This window comes from Scaptodrosophila lebanonensis, unplaced genomic scaffold, assembly GCF_003285725.1.
Source record: "Scaptodrosophila lebanonensis strain 11010-0011.00,11010-0021.00 unplaced genomic scaffold, SlebRS2 tig00000096-arrow-pilon, whole genome shotgun sequence".
Lineage (NCBI taxonomy): Eukaryota > Metazoa > Arthropoda > Insecta > Diptera > Drosophilidae > Scaptodrosophila > Scaptodrosophila lebanonensis.
In genome coordinates, this window is record NW_022060567.1 from 817735 (window position 1) to 844589 (window position 26855).

General features: G+C 39.6%; 1 protein-coding gene across 2 annotated transcripts in view; it reads right to left on the reverse strand.

Annotated features, from left to right (window-relative positions):
- The window catches only part of LOC115627492 (integrin alpha-PS1), an 81307-nt gene that overhangs the window by 2086 nt on the left and 52366 nt on the right, over window positions 1-26855 (reverse strand). Inside the window, exons 2-9 of one of the 2 annotated variants that reach the window (XM_030523179.1) lie at window positions 15078-15205; window positions 13528-13551; window positions 5213-5310; window positions 5008-5141; window positions 2889-3100; window positions 1643-2824; window positions 1421-1563; window positions 145-1194 (exon numbers count right to left, since the gene is read on the reverse strand). In XM_030523179.1, the coding sequence (XP_030379039.1) occupies window positions 145-1194; window positions 1421-1563; window positions 1643-2824; window positions 2889-3100; window positions 5008-5141; window positions 5213-5310; window positions 13528-13551; window positions 15078-15205 (2971 nt within the window). The remainder of the gene's footprint in view (window positions 1-144; window positions 1195-1420; window positions 1564-1642; window positions 2825-2888; window positions 3101-5007; window positions 5142-5212; window positions 5311-13527; window positions 13552-15077; window positions 15206-26855) is intronic. The other variant, XM_030523180.1, reaches the window with a different exon arrangement.

Consider the following 26855-nt stretch of genomic DNA (forward strand, 5'->3'; position numbering starts at 1 on the left):
TATAGAAATGACAATAATAAAAATGTACGAGAAAATAGTATTACTTGTATACTGGAAAGATTACCCAGACCTTGGGCCACAAATTCGCATTGAAGCGTCTATCTCTTTTGGATAATTTCAAATTTAAATTAGTCCTTTACTCACCATAATGTGGTTGTTGTTATTGTCCGATTGTTTCACACCCAAATCATTGGGGATCTCGACGTGGGCCTTCGAGAAGATGCGGACGAGATCGACGCGCGGATATAGGGACACCAGCGTTGAGTTCCACAGGCGAGCCTTCACATGTACCTGCGTTTCTGTCTTGGCCGGCATATCGTAGATTTCGCACTGGATCTTGATGCAGTTGACCGCTTTGTTGCAGTTCAGCTCGACGATATGACGCTTCTTTGTCTTGCCGTTGGCATCGCGACCATCCATGAAACGCTCGGGCCTGACGATGCGAATGAAAGTGTCGCGGCGGACGCGATTGTGCGGGGCCGAAGGCTCCATATCCTCTGCCTCAGTGGCCATACCGCCACCGTGTTTGAAGGGGTTGAGGGCTTCCGTTTTATGCCGGATTCGATGGTAAGTACTGACAAAATGGGGGTACGACTCGTTTCGCTGCAGCTTGGAGGGATGCATCATCATGGAAGCTGGTGCGGACAAGTAGGCGGGCTGGAGTTTGAGCGGATTCACATATTCGGGAGAAACCTTGCACTCGCCCTGCACATTCTCGATGGTGGGAACATCCACCAGATAGAGCAGATGCTGATCTGTTTTGCCTGACTCCCGTTCGCTGTACACCTGATAAGGCCAGTCGATCGTGAGCAGAACTTTCGGCGCACGCCAGGGGCCCTCATTGTAGATCCAAAATGTGTGCGTCAACGACGAACCGACATCCTCCAGTTTCATCGGCGAGTTATCCAGCTTGACGGCGCCACTATAGAAGCTCTGCTCAGGAATGGCCCAACCACGCAAGGTCAGCTCGGTATGCTTCACAACCCGGACGTCCAACGTTCGTTCGGGACGGTCCGAGCCTACTAGCTTCGATGTCGTATTCGCAAAGATGTGGAACTGCAGCTTTGTTTCGCCCAACTCCAGGCTACTGGGATCGAAGCGTATCGAGACATCTGTGGTGCTGCCACGTCGCATGGGGTTGCCTAGACCGCAGGAGACGACAGTGTCGTTGAAGCGGTTGCAAATGGCATTGTTCTGTGAAGAGAGAGTACAAATTAGTTCGCTGTTTCAGGAAGATCCCTAATATTGGGGACCTCTAATATGTGTCATAAGGAACTGGCTCATTTTTTCGAGATAGATAAGGGCCTTATAGGCCTTCCAGACCTTTCCTTTTGATCTTAAGATAATACTTTTGTGCGCAACATAAGAGCCCCTCTAAGACTCTATATGTAAGAATGGTAATGATCGATAAAAGGCTTACCTTCTTCAAAGCGGCTATGTAGGATATACTTTTTGGGTGAACAATAAAAAGCTGCGTTTCGTAGGCCGAGTCGGCCAGATTGCTGACATTCACATTGACTCGTACCTCCTCCTTTTCGCCTAGTGTCAGCGCATAGTTCTCATCTGCATAGGTGGCAAATAGACGAACCAATAGAATTAGTTTCAATCAAAGTTTGACGAGGTAGAAGGTATTTCCACTCACCCGCTTTGTACGCGTCTAGCTGAGCTTCCAAAAGTAGATTACTCTCGCACTCATCGTCGTCGCCGCAGTCCTTTTGGAACGTGCCTTCGAATTCAATGTGCGCCTGCGTTTGGTCGAGCATTGGGTTGAGTCGTATCAGTCCAGAGTCCGCTAGGGGGGGCTCTACAAGTGTATAGCTCAGTCGCATCTTTATAGGCGTCTGTATGTCCCGAGTGTTATCTTTGATGTAGCCAATGATCTGCTGGCAATGGGATCGTCCATTTGTACCCACTCTTACCTCGCTCTTGATAACATTGCTGCGCTTGTCGTCGTGATCGAAGAAGACGCGGGAGAACTTCTTTTGGTGCTCGTATGTTTCCGCTTCGACGGTGGCCAACAGATTAAGTTCCTTGCTGGTGCCCGACTGCTCGTAGGGATCGATGGAGCAGCACACCTCGAAAGTGAAGCACGTCAAATTGGTGGAGGCGTTTCCGATGCAGCGCTGCTTATTGGGATCGATGTTGCGCAACTCGCTGCCGCTATAAGTAGTCTGTATGCTGATTATGGGACGTGCCAGCAGCGCCACAACTGCAGAGGAGTTGTAGGCACCCACCACCAAGTCCGGATAGGAGTTGCCGTCTAGATCCGTGTTTCCAGCTATAGAAATGCCGAAGGTGCGTATGGGCTTAGGCAGCAATCCACCCAGATCAGAGGCGGGAATGCGCTGTGAGGGCTTGCTGTTAAGACCCGTACGTGAGCCGAGGTAGATGTAGACGACACCATCGCCTTCATAGGGCGCGCCCACGGCAATGTCCTCGCAGTTGTCTTTATTCAGATCACCAATGTTGGCCAGCGCCAGTCCAAAGCGACTCTCCAGCGTACCTGTCAGCTTCAGAGTCGGCTTTTGGGGCAGCATGTCTTTATCGTTCTGATACACATAAACGGCTCCACCCTCATTCTTCGAGAAGTAGAAGGGTGCGGCCGCAATCAGATCGGGCTTTTGATCGCCGTTGATGTCGGCTGTAGTGAGCTCGTAGCCAAAGCTGGAGGCAAACTGCTCGCCATCAATGATCAGACGCACAGGTATGGGACTGGTGTTGGCCTTGTCAAAGATCACCACTTGGCCATGGCCATTGGAACGAGGAGCGCCTGCGGCGTAGGACATGCGCTCGCCAAAATAACGACCTCCGGTCACAGCCATGCCTAGCAAGCGAATCATAGTTTAGAACTAATGCTTCACTCACCAGTTTTGTTACTCAAAACTTACCTAAATAGCTGTACTTGTCCACGGGCGAGGTGGCGTCCGAGTGATCGCTGTAGTACATGTTCTTGTCCCGCTCCAAATATTCGCCGCCGATCTCTGTGACAAAAATAGTGCCGCGCCAAGTGAAGGGGCCAGGCGTGCCCAGCACCATGGTATTGTCGTCTAGCAAAGCGCCGGACGTTCCCACCTGACAGAAGCCATAATCCTCGTGTTGCCTGCAATGAGTCGAGCTCACATTAATAAACGGGCAACCCATCTCCAGCAGCAGTCCCCGGTCCCAAGTTTTCAATTCTCCACTTCAAGTGGGACATGGACAGCGTCTGCACGCAATGCCAGCGCAATGAAAAATTACATGTCCATGCGCTGACAAGCATCCAATACAGCACACCACACCCTGGAATTCTATCCTCGTTCTGTTGGACTCTGGCGCAACCAGTGGCCGTCGTCTCTAAAAGCCAGTTGGTGACACCAACGAAGCGTCGCCATTTAAATTAATTAAAATGCGCCTTTATGACTTCATACCTCGCCTGGAGGTCATCAAGCGTGGCATTCTGCACTCGGACACTGCGAACAGCGTCGGCGGCGACGTCATCGGTGTCACACCCAAGCTCCAACCCTCCACTCCGCACACAAACACACACACACACACACACACACATGCTGCATGCTAATTGGCTAAAAGCAGGGACAGACACTAACATATTTCACCTTGACACCTTTCGCCGCAGCAGAGATTCCAGCAATGCGACAATTTCTCCACAAAACACCACCACCCCGAGGGTACAAAATGGACATTCTTGCGTGTGGGCAGTTACTACTAAGTGGGTGGACGGATGTTATTTAAAATTTCGATGATTTAGTGAGAGGCTCTCAGAATTCTCCCAGGATACTAGTATATACTTTATATACTTATGCATAAAATAACAATTTCAAATGAAAATTCCTCTATATCAGTTACTACTAAGAGGGTGGACGGATGTTATTTAAAATTTCGATGATTTAGTGAGAGGCTCTCAGAATTCTCCCAGGATACTAGTATATACTTTCTATACTATAAAATAACAATTTCAAATGAAAATTCCTCTATATCAGTTACTACTAAGTGGGTGGACGGATATAATTTAAAATTTCGATGATTTAGTGAGAGGCTCTCGGAATTCTCCCAGGATACTAGTATATACTTTCTATACTTATGCATAAAATAACAATTTAAAATGAAGATTCCTCTATATCAGTTACTACTAAGTGGGTGGACGAATGTTATTTAAAATTTCGATGATTTAGTGAGAGGCTCTCAGAATTCTCCCAGGATACTAGTATATACTTTATATACTTATGCATAAAATAACAATTTCAAATGAAGATTCCTCTATATCAGTTACTACTAAGAGGGTGGACGGATGTTATTTAACATTTCGATGATTTAGTGAGAGGCTCTCAGAATTCTCCCAGGATACTAGTATATACTTTCTATACTATAAAATAACAATTTCAAATGAAAATTCCTCTATATCAGTTACTACTAAGAGGGTGGACGGATGTTATTTAAAATTTCGATGATTTAGTGAGAGGCTCTCGGAATTCTCCCAGGATACTAGTATATACTTTCTATACTATAAAATAACAATTTCAAATGAAAATTCCTCTATATCAGTTACTACTAAGAGGGTGGACGGATGTTATTTAAAATTTCGATGATTTAGTGAGAGGCTCTCAGAATTCTCATAGGATACTAGTATATACTTTCTATACTTATGCATAAAATAACAATTTCAAATGAAAATTCCTCTATATCAGTTACTACTAAGTGGGTGGACGGATATAATTTAAAATTTCGATGATTTAGTGAGAGGCTCTCGGAATTCTCATAGGTACGAGTACATACTTATGTATAAAATAACAATAGTAAACGAAAATCTAAATCTGCTGCATTATTTGTGAATAAGGATTTCAGATCTCATATCTGAGAAGTATTAAAAAATAGACAAATATATTAAAGGGCGCGCTTTTCTCACGTATCCATCTCTGACACACATTGCATGTTTTAATTAAAAGGTCAACCTACTTTACTTTACTTAAAAAGGTGAATTCGCCATTGCGTGTTTTTTTTTTTTTGGCTTACCTTACTACAGAGCGGCCCTTGCAAGGCTCGTAGACCTCGTCGAATTTTAGATTGTTGGTCAGCACGTAGCATAGGCCCTGGCCATAGCGATTCTCACGCACAATCGTCACATAACGATGTGCACAGACGAGCACCTGCAAAGATCAGAATCGAGGGCCACAATGCATTTAGAACTGTAGAGCTGTGGTTTGTGAGGGAAACACACCTTGCCGCCCAATCCTTGGGAGCGCACTGTAACACCCATCCATTGCCCTTCCTTGATCTCATCAGCGGATTGCGGGATGAGGGAGTCGTCATCGTAAGCTGCAGGCAGCGATTGTGCAGGAAAAAAATATTAAAAATAAAGTCAAGTCCATTAAATATTGGCCAAAGCTTTCAAAGAATTCGCTGTTGAGTGTGTGTGTGTGTGTGAGTTTAAGAGTGTCGCATTGTCAATCACAACAACAACAACAACAACAGTAAATGTTACAACAATGGTGATTGATTAAAAACAACAATAACAATAAAAATTCTTTATCGTACATACATACATACATACACATCAACTATTCAGTCAAATAAAATCAAATGGAATCTAATTATTTGTACAGCTCTTTCTTTTTGTACACAATTTTCTAATATCTACATACATACATACATACATACATATGCATACGTACATGTGTATGTATATAATTTTAAAGTAAGTAAGTGTGTGTGTGCTCAGTGTTTAACAAAATTGTGCAAAAGTCAAAATCAACAACAACAACAACAACTGGAAACAAATAACAAGGAAAATGGAGAAATGCAAAACTGGAAACTTAAAACTATAAATGTTGCCTGATTATGATACGCACATACATATACATACATATGTATATGTAAGTGATTTGTTCAATTAGGCAGGAACTATTGTCTGTTAAAAAGCTGAATTATCATTTAAAGATGTGCGAAGCTTTTCAACACTAGCCCCTCTTCCAGGGAGAGAGAGAGAGAGAGAGAAACAGTTAGGCTTGCCAATTACATCAGCTGCTGCAGAGATGATTTGCAGCGAAGATCATTTTACATATACATACATACATACATACATACATACATACATATGTATATGTGCGTATTCACGTGTAGACGGTCTCCACAGCTGGTGTCTGCTTGGAATCCAGTTTTTACTTTGGCCTTCATAGCGTGTACTTTTTATTACAAGGCTTTATTTTCAGGTTATCTCCTTAAAACCCAGGCTCGAATTGAACTTGAATTATCATCGAATGCTGCACACATCGTCTTTAAACAAATTTTTGCATTTTCGAATTATAATATCGGTTTGTGATTTCGGAGCATTGTCAAATTTATTCATACAGCAGTGTATTATTTCTATCTTTGCCCAGAAATGTATATATAAGTACATAAACCATTTACAGGAACGCTGTATATTTTATATACATAATATACTTGTATATATGTACTTATGTATCATAAAGTAAAAGGCAATAAGTAGCATTCCAATTACATCTGATAGATATGTATATAATTGCTTTCAATCGAATTGCAATCAGATTTAAATAAACATTTAATTATAACTTGGCTAGTACAGAGAAGCGTTTCTCACTGTAATTAATCGAACTGCTAAGCTCAAATAAAATCAACATCTAACTTCTAGTATTTAAAGTTAGCTTTAGCACGAGGTTCTAAAACAATCTTCAAAGCTCGCGAGAAATTCATTTTCGAAATGTGCTATATTCTTAAACAAACTATGGAAACTTTAGAGCAAAATTGCGAATACTTGTATATCAAAACTTAAAATTGTTAAACAAAACTTGGGTATCCGACTTAAAATTTTCTTCTCACTTGGAAAATGATAAATATATGTATGTACTTTATTGAAAATCTGTTCAGTTATGGTTCAGTGTGTTAGGCCATGAAACATGCGTGCAAATGTTTTGCAAATTTGATTTTCAAACTGATAAAATCCGCCATTGAGCAGCAATTACAACAACAAAAACAACAAGGGATATGGGAAATTGGAGCACATGTGGCCGTTGCCTTAAAATATAAATTAATATATGTATGTATGTTCACATTATGTAAACGTGTGTGTGAGTGTGTGTTGATGGATTGTGCAGCACACAGTAGCCACAGCCAACTGCAAACAGCTGCCACAACCCCACCAACAACAACAACAACAACATCAACAAGAACAGCAACAGCAACAACAGCAACAGCAACCCGAGCCGCATTGGTAACAAAATTTCGATTAAACCAAGCATGAAAAATGGAAAGCGTTGCTGACGACGCTGACTGCGACTGCAAGCGTTTGGGGCTACAAACAAACAGTGCCACTTAGTTGAATAGATTCAACAAACATTCTCAGATCCTCAATCATCTCAGCCATTTATGCACTATCAAAATAAAACTATCTATCTATAACTAAGCTGTAATTGTTTCTGATAATGTTAGAGAGTCTGTTAATCCTGTAATGTTTAGTTACCTAATTAAATATTGTATTTCCCCTAAACCACGATTTAAATAGAATATGAATCATATATTATTTTTGAGACGCTGGTAGTCTGCAATTTTCAAACAAAACTCAATTTAATCAACTCAGTTTTACATTTCCTTTTTAATTTTCCTTTGCTGCTCCATTAGTCTGCATTAATTATTTATATAACTGGCACTCGAAAGGTATACTAGAAAGCCTAAACTACGAGCAGACAGGACGAGAGGACAAGACGAATCAATATACTATAGACATGTTCGAGTGCGAGTGTTCGTTCGAGTGTTTGTCCGTATGAGCACCGAGTACTTTTGAACCATATTAGCTAGGGACACCAAATTTAATATTTAGACTTGTCTTTTTTATATGCAAAGCAAGTTTACAAAAAACCACATTTAACTTAATTATTGTATATATATATGTAGCTCCCATGGTACCGATCAGTGCAAAAATCACTCTTCGTAGGATAACTTTTATGTGTACAAAGATATCTTAAGCGAATATGGTATTAATTAAGTTTTAATTAATTAATTAATTTATATTATATATGATGCTGCCATAGGAACGATCGGTACAGAAACTAAACGTTGTTGTTTGCTACGATATGGTACAGAAAATTTGTATAAATGCTTCATAGTTCCTGCATATAGTCGACACTCATTCATTTTTTTAAAGCTTCGGTTTCTAGTCAGTTGAGCGGTGTTGTGTGTAAATGCCTACACACATGTGCACAGATTTGATGAAGCGTGGTTGTTGCTATTGGCAGCGAAGGAGCCGCGCTGCACCGGCCCAGGGGTGTTGCTGTTTGCGCCTTTTTAAACACATGTGTGCGTGTGTGTGTGTGTGTGTGTGTGTGAAATTAAACGTAACAAAATTGATTTAAAATGCATTTTAAAGCATCTAAGTGTTGAAATATGATTAATGAGTATAGCACTGCATTTTGTTTGGGGCCGGCTTGGAGCTTGAAGTTTTCTTTCTGTTGGCTGGCTGGCTGGCTGGCTGGTTTGGGCGAACATACACAAGTACATATGTACATATATATTTTTGTTCAGCGTGGGCTTCAGTCAGTCAGTCACTCATTCATTCCCTCACTCGCTCAACAAACTCAATTGAGTTTACCACACAGTTCTGGGCCCAATAAGCACAACAACAACGACAAGCCCGATACGTTCGCCTTTGAAGTGAAAGTCGCGCATGCGCCGAAAGTATTTGGTTGGATTGGGGGCTTCGTGGGGATGGCGGGATCAGGGAAATGGCGACATTGAATGAAAAGTGTCAGCGAGATTGCAAGACACAACAACTATGTACAAATTGTAATGAACTTTGAACCTGCTCGACGCAAGCACATGCCTGACATTGGCAGAGAGCGAGGAGTCGCTCGTGAAATGCAAGAAAATGAAAATGTGCCGCCAGTCTTTAGGAATGTTGCCACATTGTTGAACATGCCAACAATTTCACTTCACTGGGGGCTAGAACTATGGACGCACACACACACACACACACACGCATGTATTTACAAGCACGTTATATGTTAATCAACTACGTCAATGAAAGTATTTTGATCGGGTAGTAGTATTCACATAAACTAACAAAAATTAGTACATATATGCTTTTCACTTTGGATACTTAAATAGTATTGCATTACTAATAGTAAAGGGTTTAGACTAAGGCTCTGGTATACAGGCAGAATCGCTCGCTAGACTCTAGAGTCAATTAACTTTCCAAACTCAAATCGAATACTTTATGTTAGTTTTTCTAACGTTTTAAAAGTTTGCCAAACTCGGCATGGTCGTCTCGTAATATTTGCCTTGTATGCATAATATTCTTTTTTATTTTATGTAGACGAACATTATGGAACTAGTAAGCGCTAAATTAGAGGTATAATCTATAGAACAAATAGAAAGTTCGACTTTTGGGATCTTACTCCCAGCTTCCTCCGCTTGTTAGGCAAATTTTAGAAACGAGCAAACATCGATTTTGTTGGAAATTATAGAACATTAAAACTATATCTTAATGGCGGCTAGAACCGGAGAAATATATTGCAATGGATATTCTGAGGTGGATAAACAGGATTCGCAATTTTAAAGTCTAAATAATATTATTTTGTAGCTGGAATGCTGTCAGAATACTTTTGGTGACTAGTGTGTGCATTATAATGATGCAAACACATATGTGCGGTACAGTCGCGTTTCAGTTATTTTTATGCGCCACTGCTTAGCCAAGTGGTACAAAAAAATATTTCGAAAACTTTGTCACGTTCTGTGCGCGTTATTGGGAAGTGGGCGGTGGACGCTGGGCGGTGGGCGGTGGGCGGTGGCGTTACAACGACTAGTATGTATGCCGGCAGCGGCGCCAGTCTTTCGAATCTACATGTACATGCATACAAGTATATGTACTTGTATGTAGCATACTTATGTATGTATTCATACATAGGTACTGTGCCACGCTCTGATTGCCGAGTTTCCAATACAGACCAAATGCCAAAAATAACAAACGAGCGCAACCGAAAAAAAGGAAGACAAAAAACTATGAGGCTAAAAAAAGGCGAGGCAGGCAAGCGCCAAAATATCAAAAAAAAAAAAAAAAAAAAAAAAAACAACAGCAGCAACCAAAAATGCCAAGTTAAAGGCAATGATGTGGATGCGGATGCAGATGCGTATGAGGAGGTTGAGGTTGAGGATGAAGATGTGCCACAGCTGTTGCAAATATTTATGCACTCGTCGCATACTACTATAATGAATTCTTTCTGCATTGCGCGATCCAAGTCGGGGACGCATACTTTAGCAAGGGCGTACGCAGGGGGGTAACGCCCCCCCTCCTACAAAAATGTTTTCCATATAAAGTTGACCACACGTTCATTATTATGACGCACTATTTCGCCTTCAAATGGAACTGAGTTGGATTTGTTGAAGTTTTTTCATTGATCATATGCATAAGTTATTTTTGAAATGCAGCGAGCATTATTTAATGGCTCCCCCCTTTGGTAAAAGCTGCATACGCCCTTGTACTATAGTAAATAAAATGTAAATAAAAACTAAGCCAGGCAACGCAATGTGCTGTAATTAGCGTTTAATGAGCCGTCAATTGAAGCCAAATCATGGCAGCTATGGCGACAGTGGCGTGGGGGGGGGGTGTAGAAGGGGGGCTGCAAACTAAGCTGACATGCTTTTTAGCAATTTGGGCGTGCAAAGGAAATGCCAAACATGTGACGATGATGTGACGGAATCAAGCCAAATGAAGCTGTTATGGAAATCAGCCAGAGCTATGTACGAGTATGTATAGTATATTCGTAATCCAATCGGTTGTGACTCGCACTTGGAACACTTCAAGAGCCACGAACTTGCAGTCAAGCTTACCACCAGCAGTCGTCAACCGAACACCAGATGCTTGCAGCTACATACATACTATATAGTATATATGTATGTACATACGAGCACATATGTACATACAAGTATGGAGAATGTGCGAAAAGGCTTTCGATGTATGTGCGGGTATGTATGTATATATGTATGTACAGTCGACTCTCGTTAATGCGAAACTTGAGGGATTTTTAAAATATTACGAATTATCGAGTGTTTGAAATATCAAATGGTTCGAAATTTGTGAGAGAAAATGAATAAAACTTCGAATTATTAAGTGTTGATCAATAATTATTTATTAACTGCTATTCTATAACAATGTTAAAAGAGTAACAGTAACTGAATGATAACTGAACAAACCAATTCGGACGGATCTTGAGTTCACCACTCAAGTCAGATGCGGAGAAGTCGATTTTTGTTATATACTTAGCACTGTGTAGCCATGTTGTTATATAGCAATGATTTTTTAGTTCGAAAATAGTTCGAAATATAAAGAGATTTTGTAGGAATCTCGTGATAACTTTGAATTATAGAGAGGTTCGAATTATCGCAGGTTTGAACTATCGAGAGTCGACTTTATGTAGAGTATAACGTATATGCAACAATTTTTAGCTTGAGTTGTTAATTGTAGCAGCTGTGCTTCCTCATCGCAACAAGCGATATGTGAACATTATATTAGCACGAGATGATGGGGAAAATGAGGAGCACGAGTGCTTTCGAGATTTGCGAAGATCATCTAATGGCTTTAACGAGCATAACACACTCGACTTGGCAAACATGTGTACGAGTATGTGTCAGTATTGGGGAGTCTGGGGGGCACATAGAGGGCATTTTTTTTTTTTTTTTTTTTGGGTACTTCAAGTGACAGCAACAAGTACAGCACAAGCTCGTTCAAATGTTATGTATGTATATACTTATATAGACATACAACGATTCTGTTCGTTTGGCTAGTTCTGTGCATGCTGCCATCTTGTTTTCTTACTTTCAAAATCTTTGATTAACTGACTGAAGATGAAAGCAGCTTTTACCATAATCTGTAATCTCTTAAAGGATAATACTTAAGTTGGCTCACTTGAATGTCTACTAAGGAGCCGTGCACTAGAATAGTGCCTTTTAAGTGAGCAGTTAGTCTAGAGCGATAAATTCTTGTAAAACAATTTTTTTTTTTTATAAAAACTACAACTATATTCCTTGCTGCATTATTTTTGATCGGCATGTAAATAAACAACGGAATGTTTTTCATTTATGTTAAATATGATATCTCCATTAACGAACCTTAAATATTGAACTTATACTGCTCATTTTACCATCGATTGTTTGAAGGTGTTTGCCAAGAAGGGAGAGTGGCAGATATTGTGAAAAATCTATATAGAAATATAATAAGTCTCTCAGTCTTAAAACCTTCGAGCTAAAATTTTTAATTTAAAACGACTTTTTGTTGATGCAAGTACTATATTTATGTACATATATATGTAGAACCCGTCAGAATCGATCTGAACCACTTGCATATATTTGGCTGCCAAAAAACTAAAGCAGCTTAGTCGCTGATCTTTTTGTTTCTGAATCTATCCTAACACTATTGGTTGGTACATATTAGAATTTCGAATAGGTATTTTGTTTGCTGACAAACGCATGGTATACCCATGCCTTGATTTATATTAATTCTCTTTGAGCGATGAAAATGGGAAAGATGTGTGTTCTTTATTCGGATTATCCACAAAGATTGCTTAAATAAAAATCCAATTAAGAGCTTTGACCTTTCAATAATCTGAAGTCACTTGAACAAAACTAAATAAATTGTTTTAAACTTATGGAAGTGTACTTGAAGATTAATGTACAAGTCTAATAATAATATTTTTATTTTAGAATATATATGTATTTCTTCAGAAATATGTTATAGATTGCTATTAACTTTAATCTAATACCTAATTATAATTGCAGAGGTCGGTTCCTACTTTTCGGAAATCATATGTGAGCTGATCTTCAAAAAATCGATTGATGAACACATTATGTATGTACTCTGTATATGTATGTATGTATGACGGTAGGTGCATGATACAGTTTGATTTTTGATTATTAAATACTTATACTCGTATAGTAATTGAATTAAATATTTATGCTCTTATACTATTGAATGGTGATTGTTATTATTTTCTGTTATATACATGTATTTACTTAAGCTAACTGTTAATCATGATCAGTCACTATACATATGTATTTGTATACAAGTATATACAAAAGATATTATGTACAGCTTAGAACTAGGTAGCTGAAATGCGATTAGCGCGCATGCGTAGCGAGACCCAATGGCGTGAAGTACCGTTAGCTTGCGACATGCATTTGCAATTTATATAAAAAGTATTTGTTTAAATAGATAGGTTAGATATATATAGTATGGGCACAGAAGTATGTGCATATATGCTTTTGTGATAATTTACAAGATCAACCGATTAGCAACGAAATACTGTATGTAGTATGAGTATAAGTAGCCGATTTAGAGCCGAATTACGGATCAGATGTGCCGAGTGCAAACACAAAGAAGTTAAAGAGCAAGTAGTACGAGCATTGGGGTTAAATATAGAACGAAAAGTATGCGCAAATCAAAATTAAAAGTTAACACAATGAAATGCTTTGCGTTTTTGCAATGGTTTTGATTTGTGGGAAAACAAATAAAGCACCCATACCACTTACTATGTTCATAAGATCCCAGGAGTGCTAAATAATAAATCGGTTTGGTATATCGAGCAAGAAAATGATATGAGATTTTTGTTCAATCATTTTCGAACGCGTTCGGTTTTTATGTTTTTGTTTTCGAAAGGGGATACATGAGTTTTCCATATGCGCACCAATTATAATTGTATTGTTGTTTTAATTTGTTTGATTTTTTTTTTTGGGGGGGTAAATAGAGAAAAAAGCAGAAATGTGTACCAAAAAAAAGTAAAAGAAAAATATAATTAAAAAATGAGAAAAGATAAATCAAGACAATATATTTATTTATATGTAGTAAGTAAAATATGTTTTAACTAAAATGTTGCTATTCTTTACAACGAATTTAGAGATTTAAAAACAAATCTAATATTAAATTGCAGGTAAAACATAAATAAATTATAGAACACGTAGAGAAAAGAATTGCAGTTTTTTTTTTTTTGGTGTTGTACACTTTAACTAAATTTTGAAAAGTTGCATTTCAAAATACCTATTGGGGAGTGGGTGGATAATATTTATAAAGCAAATCGGCAACAAAGATACTTTAATGTTTTAGTCACATTTCTCTTTACAGAAACGTTAGAAACGCAACTAATTCTAAGTTAAGTCTTAGAAAATAATATTTAAAGTATACTTGTATGCTATACTGAATACAATACAAGTTGAGAGAGGGAGAAAGTATTCTAAACTATATTCTAAACTATACAAGTTAAATTCGTTCGTATAATTTAAAATACGCCTATCGAAGCTAATGACACATGGATTGGTTAAATTGAAAGTGGGGAACCCGATTGATGTGGCTCTAGAGGGGCATGTTATGCCTCTCAGGCTTAAATAGATCATTTAAATTCCTAAATCTGAGCTGGGAATACACAAAATTCCGTGTAATTCGGCAGCTCAACACTAACAACAATTCTGTGGAAATTTTTCATTTTCCAAGGCATTTTCATAAGTGATCAGTGAGCTACAATTTATCTGATAAGTGCGACTGCCTCTCTACATCATACGTGGAATCACGTGCTCTAACATTTTGAGAGAAAGGAATTCTGGTAGAGCCGCAGAATTATACGCGCAGTAAAATCTGCTGCTTACGTACATTTCTGGTCCTTTTAAGTGACCAAAACAAATAGTTAGTTACACGGAATAGGCTAGCAGTTAGCAGTTAGTTGTAATTCTTTCAAAGGGGCACATTAAATAAACCTCCACCGAAACAAGAACTATGGACTACCTTAAAAATATTAATAATAAAAAAAATAAACAATATAGTATATAGAAATATTTTACTACGTTTTTAGAAATCTCCAATATCGTGCTTAATCTCAATGTTCATACTTTTTCGGAATTGAGGCCTTTAGTGTTTAGATAAACGTAGCATATGTTTGGATATACCTATTTGTGGTTGATTAGGTTATTCCTTTCATAAGATTTGATCTGGAGAAATTTGAAAGGGTTGGGGACAAATACAACTAAGCTAAGACTTATTTCTTGCACTATAACTACAACTATTGCTGTAATATTAGCAAAGGTTAACGTACTTCTGCGTCCATCGGTTATGATCTGTTCGCAATCATCGGAATTCTGTGTGATCGGACACTTCCACAGGGCGCCTGAATCCTTGGTTCCTGGCTGTAGATTTTGATCCAGCGGTGCGCCAACCAGTAAACTGTAAGAAGGGTAAGAAAAGAATTGCAGTTTTAGTTACAATGCCAATGTCAGGCTTTTGAGAACCCCTGTTGGCAGTTCGGTGCCTTTCTGTAGCTGAAATCGGAGCAACCGCTCACCCCACACGGATCACGTAACAGCAACGTGTCGTGGCTTGCGGTTACGCTACCATTGCACACCTGGGCCCGGCCATCGATCGCCCGATCGAGAGTCATGCAACAATTGACCGCCGACGCTCAGGTATCGGCGATTGGCGGGCACCTTCGTGGGAATGCAGCAGCATGTGGCCACTGGTCCCGGCTATCTCCACACAAATACAAATTCGAGCCAAGGCAGTGCTGCCTCGGGGCCAGCCATAAATAGACATGACAAAGTGGAGCATAATTTCAAAATGACAAAAGTCATAAAGTGAACAAATTGGGCGACCAGCTTATTCTTGCTAATTGCAATGAGTTTGCGGAACGCTAGCAGTCCTGTAGAGGCGTAAATGCCGCCAGCGTCCGAGTCGTGGGACATACATACATAGGGGGAAGGCCTCACCCACAAAGGGAACTGGCACTGGCACTCTAGCAAGAATCATTAAACGCTATAAAGACAACTTCACTTATTGAGTAACTGACAACGACTCCGACTCGACGGGGGTGTCTTGTTGGCTTTATTTGCAGTCCGAGGTAGTCAGAGACGTTATTAGTGCATGACTGCACAAAATTAAGAAGTAAGTGAATCAACTAAACACTTTTTAAGTGATGCATTCAGTTTTGGATCCATTTCCGTTCATTTTTGACAAGTGTGGAGCTTCACAAAATATTTACCAATTCTATTCCGCAGCACAAAATTCTGGTTATGAAATGGTGCAAATAATACCCTGAACAAAGCAAGGAAGGAGGGCCAAATCAACTGAATAGTATACATGAGCAAACAAACATGGATAGGATATAACTATTCTTTGAGTCACAGATGTGTTGGTTGACAAAAGAAAACTAGTTCGGCAACAGAAAAGGACGAAACAGTCAAACTTTGCTGGTTACATGAAGATAATCGCCTCTGAGTAGATCCCCCCTCCCTTAACCCTTTTAGTTTTAAGATATTCCTCTCTTCTATAAAAATGTATAAGTATTGTTTTTTGGCTAATTTTCATTACGTGTTCATTAAGGTTTCTTTCTTTCAACAACTTCATAAGTTAGTAATATTAGCATAGGTTTTTGAAAAACGAAATGATTATTACTTTAAATATATTCTGGAGTGCCCATTAGGGACTATTAGAGTAGGAACCAATATGTATATATTAACTAGAGTTTATTATAGTATATAGATATATTTAACTGGCATAAAAAACAACAAAAATTTGAATTCAAAATAGCAGCTAATCGCCAAAAATGTCCACTTACCAAACTATCACAAATTACTATATATAAAAAATATACGAGATCGCTTGTTTTATCGACACAACTAATTTCGAAACAGAGGTAGGCGATCAAATAAGTTGAATCGACAAATAAATTGGTTTCATGCTAGCTGCAAAAACGCGGAAAATTGTTCCCGCTTAAGTATTAACAATATATTTTATATAATTAAATACTCATTCGATTTGTAATTGTTTTTTATTATTAATAATAATAATAATTTGTAAAACTACTGCTGCTCTTTTCAACTCAGTCAGCTGTTTTAGGAATCGATAATATCATTTAACGGATGTCGGAGCATGAAAAAAATAAAACGGACATTTTCCTAAAAATGTATGCAAAGGGCAAGAATTTGTGGAATTAGGCCACGACTATTTAGTATCCAGTTTTTGACGCTCCTGAACTAGCTCGCGCTCGGAACATACACAGTTCCTGTGTGGCTGCGCCCATCGGCCAACTTGGTCCGAATCGATTTGTAGGCGGCACTCGCTGGTTTTAGGTTCAATGCACTTTTTTGTAGGGGCTTGGCACTGCCAAAAAGTAATTACCTTTGCGCACAAATAACTACCGGCATGCACACGGATATGTGTATGTATGCACAAACAAGACATATACATATGTAAATACATCTGTGTGTGCGTGTGTGTGTGTATGGGCGCTATAAAAGCGCACTCAACTGGGCGCTGGGCGCGTCGTCATCACATCAAAACGAAACAAGGCATAGAGAGAGAAGGAGAGGAGAGGGATGTGACTAATGAGATGGCAGGCAACGGCAACGGCCAAAAGCTTCACCCACGTTTTGTGTGTTAACATGAAACTTCATTATCCTCCTCCTCAGCAGCAGCAGCAGCTACCATCATCACCACAATAATAATAGCTGTGGACTGTAAAACAACAACAACTGCAGCAGCAGCAGCAATAACTGCAACAACAACAATTACTACACGTACATGGTAACAGCGCCGGGGCAGCGTGTTTATGGCTGCCATACGAGCCTGTAAAGGTGGCAAGCGTTTGGCTATTAAGTGGCACCTACACCCACAAACAACAGCAATTTTATTTAGTGCCCAACAACACCAACAACAAGAATATTGCAAATACAAAATTACCAAAGCAAGGCATGTCCAAGCCATCATTTTTGTCGCCTTAAAATGGCAAAACGCACACACTTGGCAACACTTTTCTGTTGGCAACACTTTTTCTTCTCTTCATCTCTTCTCTCAACTGGTTAGAGCTGGAGCTTTCAAGGGCCTACTGTCGTTTGCTGGCTAGCGCGGAAAAAACTTACTCCGCCGGCGTGGTTTGCAGAAGGATCTAGAAGACTCTTCAAGGAGCGGAAATCAGTGTTATACACTTTCTAAAAACGTTCGAAGCAATACTCGTACACATAATTTTGATTTTTCCGAGGAGTCTGGAGCGATCAAAAGATATCAGAATAGCGACCAAAAGATAAACAATAATTGGTTAATCAGCTTTTCAGAATGTTGCATGCAAAATCGGGAATGGTGTGCAACAAAAAAAGAGTATGCGCTTGGTTTTTTCAACAACATCCATAGTTTCAAGTCTACTATCGCAGACTGGCGGTATATAATATTATTATATTATATTGAATTGCTGTCGGATATAGAGATGAGGTTCCTAGCTGTTCAGCCAAAAGTGGCCCCACATGATTACAATGGATGCAAATTGTTTATTACCGCCCTACCATGGACAATTTTTAGTAAACCTAAGCTGCTGCTGGCTCCTAAATGTATAAAATAATGAAATACTATGCTATATACAAGTATAAATACAATATTTTGGTAGAACATTTTTGGATGAGGCGGGGAAAAAAAACGTAAAGTAAAGAAAAGTACCTGCAGAAGGAGAATTTCATTTCCAGGACAACTGTGCAACTAGACTTGAAAAATACAACTCCATATGTACATCTAATTCTGTTTTTACACGGTGGATTGGTTCCAGAAAAAGTTGTGTAAAAAAATAGTGTCAAAAAAGACATTGATAATATATTATTTTGAATCGTGCTAAATGGAATAAAGTCGTGCAATCATATATAAAATTTTTAATTTCCAAGTCGTGTTAAATCAAAACCGAGTAAAAAAGAACCGTGTAAAAGCTGAATTAAGTGTATGTACATTCAATAGGGCGCGCAAAGGTGTGAAATCCTTTACGAGAAGCGCCTCTCGCCCAAACTTGCAGAAGCTCAGAAAACCACATATATAGTATGTATATGTGTGCTCTTCGAATGCATAGACTGTAGGAAGAATCCGGAGAAATCTATTATCTCCCCCCCCCCCCACTAGCTCTGCAAAGCAAAATGGCAATTGATGCGGGCAAATTTTTTTACAAGCTGCGCTTGAACTCGGGTCAACTGCCCTTTTGCCTCTTCAAGCTACTACCACTGCCAAATACCAAATGGTAAGAGAAGTGGCAACTGTAGCTGCTTTATGTCAGGCAGCGGTCACATCACGTTGCACGTTTTGTTGGTGTTATTGTTGTTGTTGTTGCTGCTGCTGCTCCTGCTGCGATTTGGCGCTCGTGCGCTCGTGTTTCATGGGCCTCCCCTTGCCGGCGCCCGCCGCCCAACAACCGCCCAAGCCGTCAATTACAAAAAGCGACACTAATTCGGCACGCCAGCTTCTACACATACACACAACCACCACATCTACATAATAAGTATATATGTATGTACATACAACGAGAACCACAACCAGGTCCAAGTCCAAGTTGCGATAATCGACAGAGGCTAGAGAGTCGCACAGACTGCGCAGCAGCATTAGCTTGGGCCGATATTTGTCTAGTGGCCATTATTGACACTGCGCATGCGCGCCTGGAACCCAATCCGAGTCCACTGCGATGGCCTCTGCAGCCTGCAACTTCAGCCTCATTGGTTTTATGGCCTTCGTGTCACGTTTCTGTTAATCTCGCCCTACTGATGTTGCCGTTGTTGTTGTTTTTGCTTTCCTCTACGACTGTTCTTGGCTGCCCATTTCATGTTTTTAGTTGTACAAATATACATACTTGTACAAGTATATCACTTGAAGTCATTACTCTCTCTACTGTAGGTTATTTCTCGGGCGCGTGTCTACTACGAACTAACACTATTGCAATAAATCAGTCTTTTCTAACCCTCTCCTACACCTATTGTTTTTAAAAAAATATTAAACCGTTGAAGCCGTCATTTGCTGGTATTATACGTATAATAACATATACTAGTATTTATGAAAATATAAAATCGATTTTCGCATTAAAAATTAATTCAAAGAGTGACTTGAACTTAAATTGTCTTTAAATCATGTTTTTTTTAATCTTTATCTTTATTTAAGATCTGTCCTAAGAAGGACAATTACTTAATTGTATAGAAACATTCAAAAATTTGCCAATCATGCGTTGATGGTTGTAACGTGGTCTTTAAATAATAATAATCAAATAACAAAAGACCTATAACCATCCAATTTTGTCCAAATGATATCAGGATTGTCTCATAGTCCATATGAATAAGTATTTATATTTATAATTTATAGTGTCGTTAAAAATATTTGGACGTTTTAAACTGATATGATAGTGTGCATAAATAATTGTAAATAAGTAAAAAGGCATATACTTGTACAACATATATGTATATACATTTTATATATTATAAATGCCATATGTTTATTAAAGCTTGCTTTAAAACAGTAGTTTTTATCTTCAACAATTAATAAGATTTTCAAGTAAAGGAATACATTTATGGTCATTATTTCGTGCCTAATTGTTTGGAATTAAATATAGAAATTAATGACAATTCTATCTGAAAAATCATCACCCCATTGCAGATAAAATAAACAATTTATCATATATATCCTACTTCTAGCTCATAGTGGCAGCTCTGGCAAAATCCTGTTTAGTTTTCTTTAAAGAAGTACAGCTAAGTATATGATAGAATAGTTCGGTCAGACTGCATTATTTTTTTTAACAAAGTTTCGAGTTGCTTGATCGAGTTGAATTGGAAAAGTTTGTTTCACAAATTGTTTGTCTGTGTATCGACAGGGCTTGTGCAATGTGGAAAGAAAATCAAATTTAATTTTGGGGGGAATGTAAAATGAACAAGAATTTCTTGATGAATTTGCCTCGAGGGTCCTTCTCCCTCTCTGCCTTGAATTATTCGAAAGCAGCCAATTCGTTGCAACACTATACGAGTATATAAATAAAATGTTAAAATTGAAATCTTATTTAAAGAACCTGTTTGTGGACCAGTTTGTTGAGCCACAGAACATTTGGTTTGGGCCATTGGATATAAAGCGGAAACTCTTCAAGTAAGTCAGTTGCTGGAAATGGGGCCATTGAGCTAAGATTTAGCTTCATTCCTCAACAGATCACGAAATGTCGTTTTACGCTCGTCGTTACTGAACATTTCAATTGCAGTAAAAATAACTCGCCTATTCCGCCTCTTGTCCGCATGGCCAGCTAGATCTGCAAAAACTTGGCCATTGGATGGGTGCCCAGCATGTGTAACAGTTTTTAGTTTTTGTTTGTTTCTTATTTTGGTTTTTGTGTGGAGAAGGTTCCAATGCAGTAAGTGTTCAGTGGACAGCCATACCCATACCCATACCTATACCCTTAGCCATAGCCATGCCCAAACCTATGAGCAGGCAGGCACATCAACATAAATCTCAGCCCAGCGCCGTTCGCCATAAATCTTGAGCGCTGGCGCTGGACGCAGTCCATAAAAATGGTTTAATGATCTGGTGCCTGTTTGGCAGCTATTGGTAGTATGCAGTATTGTAGTAGTGTATTGGGGAGTTTGGAATTTGAAAACTTGGGGAATTTGGAATTCGTGTTGCTTGAAGTTATTTAATTTCAGATTTCATGAGTTCGTCTTCGTCTTCGTGGTTCGTGGTTCGTGTTTGTGGCCGAGTTTCTTTTGACTTTAATGTGCGCGTCGTGGTTCTTTATGGCACTTGCCACTTAGCTTATCAATTAGCGGTCGGTGGAGCTCTCTCTGGCAGTTGCAGTTGCAGCTGCATTGGCAGCAGCCTCGGCCTCGGCCTCGTTGTCTGCATGGTGGTGAGTGGGCGGCTGAGGGACGCCAAACGGACTGGTTGGGGAAATGGAAGTGGCAGTGGCAGTGGCAGTGGGAGTGGGTCGGACCGCAACGTTCCACACAAATCAATTATCACTGTGCAAGCCAAAGTAGCGGAAGATGAAGGAAGACGAAGGCAAGCACGAAGATGAAGACGATCTGCCAGTCGCTCCACTTGCAACTTGAAAGCAATTAAAGGCTGATGATGTTGATGTTCCAATGCTGATGAACTTCATCTTGAAGTGGTAGCAAATTGGGAATTAGAGTGAGTGCAGCGGTGGTTGTGTGGTTGTTGTGTGGACTGTCGCTCTGCTGGTGCTAGTGGTGGTGCTGGTGCTAGTGGTGGTGGTGGTGGTGGCGCGTCTTAAAACGCATTTAATTAAATTTAAACGTTAATTGCTGCATGAACGAGAGCGCGTGTCGTTTCAATTGCGTTCAGATCTTATTGTTATTGTTGTTGTTGACGAACCCTTTCAAGTGGCTGTTTGGCCGCCTGGGCAATCAAGAGCGTCAAGCGGCATGAGGCATGCAGCATGCAGCAAGCAGCAAGTGGCAAGTGAATCAGAGCCCGCAGCCTTTCATTTGTGCATCGCTTATAGAAATTTCATTGCCTCTCATTCACTTAATTGTGCGTGCGTGGTGGGGCAGCGGGGGGTGGGGGCTAAGAGTTGGTTAGTTATGATTATATGGATTTGTGGTGGGGGCCTGGGAATATTGAATTATTATTTATGGGCTGGGCTCTCTTAGTCAGCCTGTGCTGTTTGTTTTGGTTCTTTTTTCCGCAGAATTCTGGGCTTGCTGTTTTGATTTTTTGATGTTGGCCACGAATGTGTGGGTGTCTCGTTTTAGTCCCCCTAACTCCGCCACCCCTCCCCCACACTAATGCAGCTTCTTCTCCCAATTTGTCTCTATGTTTGTGTAGCATGACATGACTGTTTGTTATTGTTATTTGTTATTGTTGTTATTTGTGTATATTGTTAGACGTATATTATTAGACGTCATTATCAGAAGTGTTATCCGTCGCCCAGCCAAAAAGTGTTGCAGCTGCCTCGCCTCGCCTCCCTCCCCCTCTCCCCTTCTTACACAAAAAATGAAAAATAAGCAATCGGATAAATAATGAAAAGCAAAAAAAAAAACCAAAACAACAACACTTAATGCTAACAAAGCGAACCAGCCTGCGCCCTCCTCCAAGTGTGTCACAGCCTGACCCTGTCCCTGTCCCTGTCGCTGTCCCCAGCCTTCATATTCCAATATTCCAACTTCAATTTCAACTCCGCACCCATTTGTTTTCATTTGTCTGCAGCCGGTTCCCCTTTCCCCGCTTCCTCCCGCGCACAGCATCCGAGGCATTGGCCACAAAATTTCATATTTTATTTCGCTTTGTTTGCTCAACTGTGCTTGCCACACCCCATCCTTATCCCCACCAGCATCAGCATCAGCATCACCATCCTCATGGAATCTGCTCTACTCCTTCTCTGCGCGTTTTGTATAAATATTTATGTTTAGTTCTGCGTCCAATTGGAGTCTCCCCGCTCCCCCATACACTTGCTGGCTCTTTGTCACAAGAACTCGCTGACATTGGGGGACCTCCTTCTGTTATTGTTGCTTTTATGGCTGTTGTTGTTGTTGCTGTTGTTGTTGTTGTTGCTGTAACTACTTAGTCAGTGCTCTGTGTGTTGTCACAGCAGCAGCATTTTGCCATTTGTAAATTGATTTGACGAGCCAGAGAGTCGACAAGCACATTGATACCAGACCTGTTCACTGGCTATGTTGTCCGTCTGTATGAACGCCTCGATCTTGGAGACTGAAGAAGCTACGAACATCAAATTTGCCATACACATTTCTCTTAAATCCATGCAGATCCGATGTGTCTTACCCCCGCACTATATAATAGGAAATCTAAATGACGCTTGGTATCTCTAGACTCTCACAATTCCGAGAAAAGACAAGGTTGTCATTGTTTTCCTGTTGCTGGGATTTGAAAAATAAGTGCAATTCATTTTATATTCAAATACTTTATAGTTGTCAGACGGTTTCACAAAAGCTTGAGTTTCAATCAAAGATTAATATTCTACCTCCTTACAAGACGAACAAATACAAATAGTTGTTTTAAATGTGTGTAAAATGTTTCCATTAATATTTTATTATTTTCGTATTTAATTTTTGAATTCAGAATTCGAGATTAAAAAATTGTATTTCAATTGATGATCTTATTCAGGTGTTTCAATAGAATCTCGAGTGCTAGAAGAACTTATTATAATCTTTTTCCATTGTCATTTAATTACAATCCAGCATCTGCAGAACCTACAAGTAGGTGACTAAGTCTTCCGTTTATTTTTATTAACGCAAATTTTTGTGAGATTAGAGAGTTCCGAACCAATGTAATTGTGTGGATTCCGTTTGCATAACAAAGCGGGTTGCTTATCTGTTTGCAAAATTATTCAGCCACTCCATATGCAGGAAATTGTAATGGCCAACGTTGCTCTTGACTGAGAATATGACTAATACCGGTATATTCATCGCAATGACCATCCGAATACGCAAATGTTTAATAAAGCGATAAGTCGCCAAAGCACATATTATTTTTTAGGATAGTTATTTTTATAGATAAGCAGTTTCTATACAAGGAATACGCAGAGTTAACATACAATTCCAAACGAATATGTTTTTTCATTGGAAACCTTTGCCATGTCATCCGGCTAGGTTGTATATGGCTTGCCAATAATTAATCGAAAATTCCCAGAAGCTGAGTGCGTCAAACAATTGAGTGTATTTTTATGAATCATGTGCATTTTTATACCCTGTATCCAAAGAGTGAAAGGCAGACCCCACAAAGTATAAATATTATCGATCAGGGTGACAAGCAGAGTTGATATAGACATGTCCGTCTGTCCGTCCGTCCGTCCGTCTGTATGAACGCAAGGATCTCAGCAAGTACAAGTGCTAGAATAACCAAACTTGGTACTCAGATTCTCTTAATTCAGAGAAAGGACGAATTTGTTTTTTAATTAAATGTTTTTAAATAATTAAATTTGTTTAGTAATTAAATTATTTTAAAATAATTTTCCTTTTTTTGTGGAGAGTACAGGTTATTTTACTATCGGGCTTCCTCGACTGTAGCGTTCTGTCTCGTTCTGTTTGTGAATCATACATACTTACATACTATATGTATGTTCCAAATATTTTGATTACCGGAAGTTAATCAGACATATGGAAGTACCTCTATCAAAGAGACTGATTATGAATCGCCTATCTTTTAGCGGGTCACACCTTCGTATACTTACTATTACTAATATTATAACAGACAACAATATTCATTATAATCATCTTTAAAGCAGTCTTGGCGCTAGGAAAAATTTCTGTAGAATAAATGCCTAGTTTTTTGAACAATTGTCAGTAAGCGGTATCGAACCATTTCTTGGTTAACCATTTCTATCTCGCTACCTCTTAATGGTTCCGCACCAATTCTTCTTTTAGTGACATTTTACGATTTACAATCGAAGATCTCGTAGTACTTTTTGAGTCCAAATTGAATTCCAACCTTTATTGTGGTATAACAAGACCAGGGACCTTTTAATTAATGTTCCAAAGAAATTAAGCTTTTGTATTTATCTCTAGTGAATCCATATTGGAGAAGGTATTGGGATCGTTCGTGCCTTAAAATTGGTTTAAGATTAGTCCCTGGGGTTGACTTCAATGCCTTTACTGCTCAACGGATTTAAAATTTAAAAATGTAATATGTCTTTCAAAATCCATCCTCGCTTTAATTCAAGATGGTTTCTTTTCGGTCATATCAGCAACGATACCGATTCCTTATAAGACCTATTTTTGTGTTCATATACGATCAAGCTTATCGAAATAAATGTTGCCAAGTTCTCAAATTTTAACAAAAACAGTGCATCTTTCGAATTCAAACGCAAACTCACTGATTTGATGAGACTTAAAAATGCAAACTACATACTTGTGTAGTTATTGTAATTTTATATTGATATTTTCTTATTTGTCGACATTCCCATAGACGATATGTGGGTGGAAAAGATTCCTGAATTGCCATTTCAACTTCGATGTGCATGAAGCACCCGCTAGGTTCACAAGCACTTCTGTATGGATACGGCTCTAATTACATCATCAGAGTTAAGTTACCCTCGGCAGGTCACGTTCTGACCCATTGCCTGCTAAGTGCGCCTAGAGCACTGCAACAACAACAACGAAAACAACAATAACAACAAGAATGTCATGCGTGCAAATTCATCTTTTGTTTTTCGCATTGAAATACTGCAAAACAAAGAGCCAGGGACTGGGACTGGGACTGGGACAGAGACAAGGATAGGGCCAACTAAAGGTCTAGCAAGTTGTTTGATTTTCATAGGAAAGAGCTGAACAATGCGGCTGCGTGGCAATTAGTCGAGGCTCAAGGCGACCTGACAAAAACGAAACTCCATAAAAATCACGTGCATTTCCTGCGACTGCGGCTGCGGCTGCAACATGCACCATGCACATGCCACAGTAAATGCCGATGACGATGCCACTTTCCGGGCACAGCAGTTGCGTCGAAAATGCCTAACAAGCTGACGACTGCAGCGCTTCCTGCTGGCTGGCAGTGCAGGATCTGCATAAATAGGATGCAGCCGGCAGACCAAACGAACCAACAACCGACCCAACTTGATGAAGATGCAGGCCTGCTTGTCTACCTGCCGTGTTACCTGTCAGATCGAACGAGCAGATAAGCGTTTTCGATGTCGTTTACCTGCCTCGCCAGGCCAAACAGAATATACCGAGGAAGGCAAGTGAAGGGAATGCAAGCGCTTGCAACATTTTTCACTTGTTCGGCCCTAAACTGACACTCCAAAGTGACCAAAATCAAATTTTCAATACCAACAACGTTGACATCAACAAAAGAGCACGCCGCGGGCCAACAAATAGCTGAATTATCTAATTCAATTTGCGCATTAAAAACCAGCCCGAGACACAACAGCAGCAACAACAACAACAACAGCAACAACACAGATTGACACTCCAAGTGTTCAATGTCAAAGTCGGCTTCAAAAAGTGCACTCTACAGCCCAACACGTTCCATGGGGCATGTGCGGTCCACCAATCAACTGGCAACAATTTTAGAGTGCGTGGCAAAGAGGGAAACAAAACGCTTGATAGAGCAACAAAACATACACACAGAGAAATGAAAC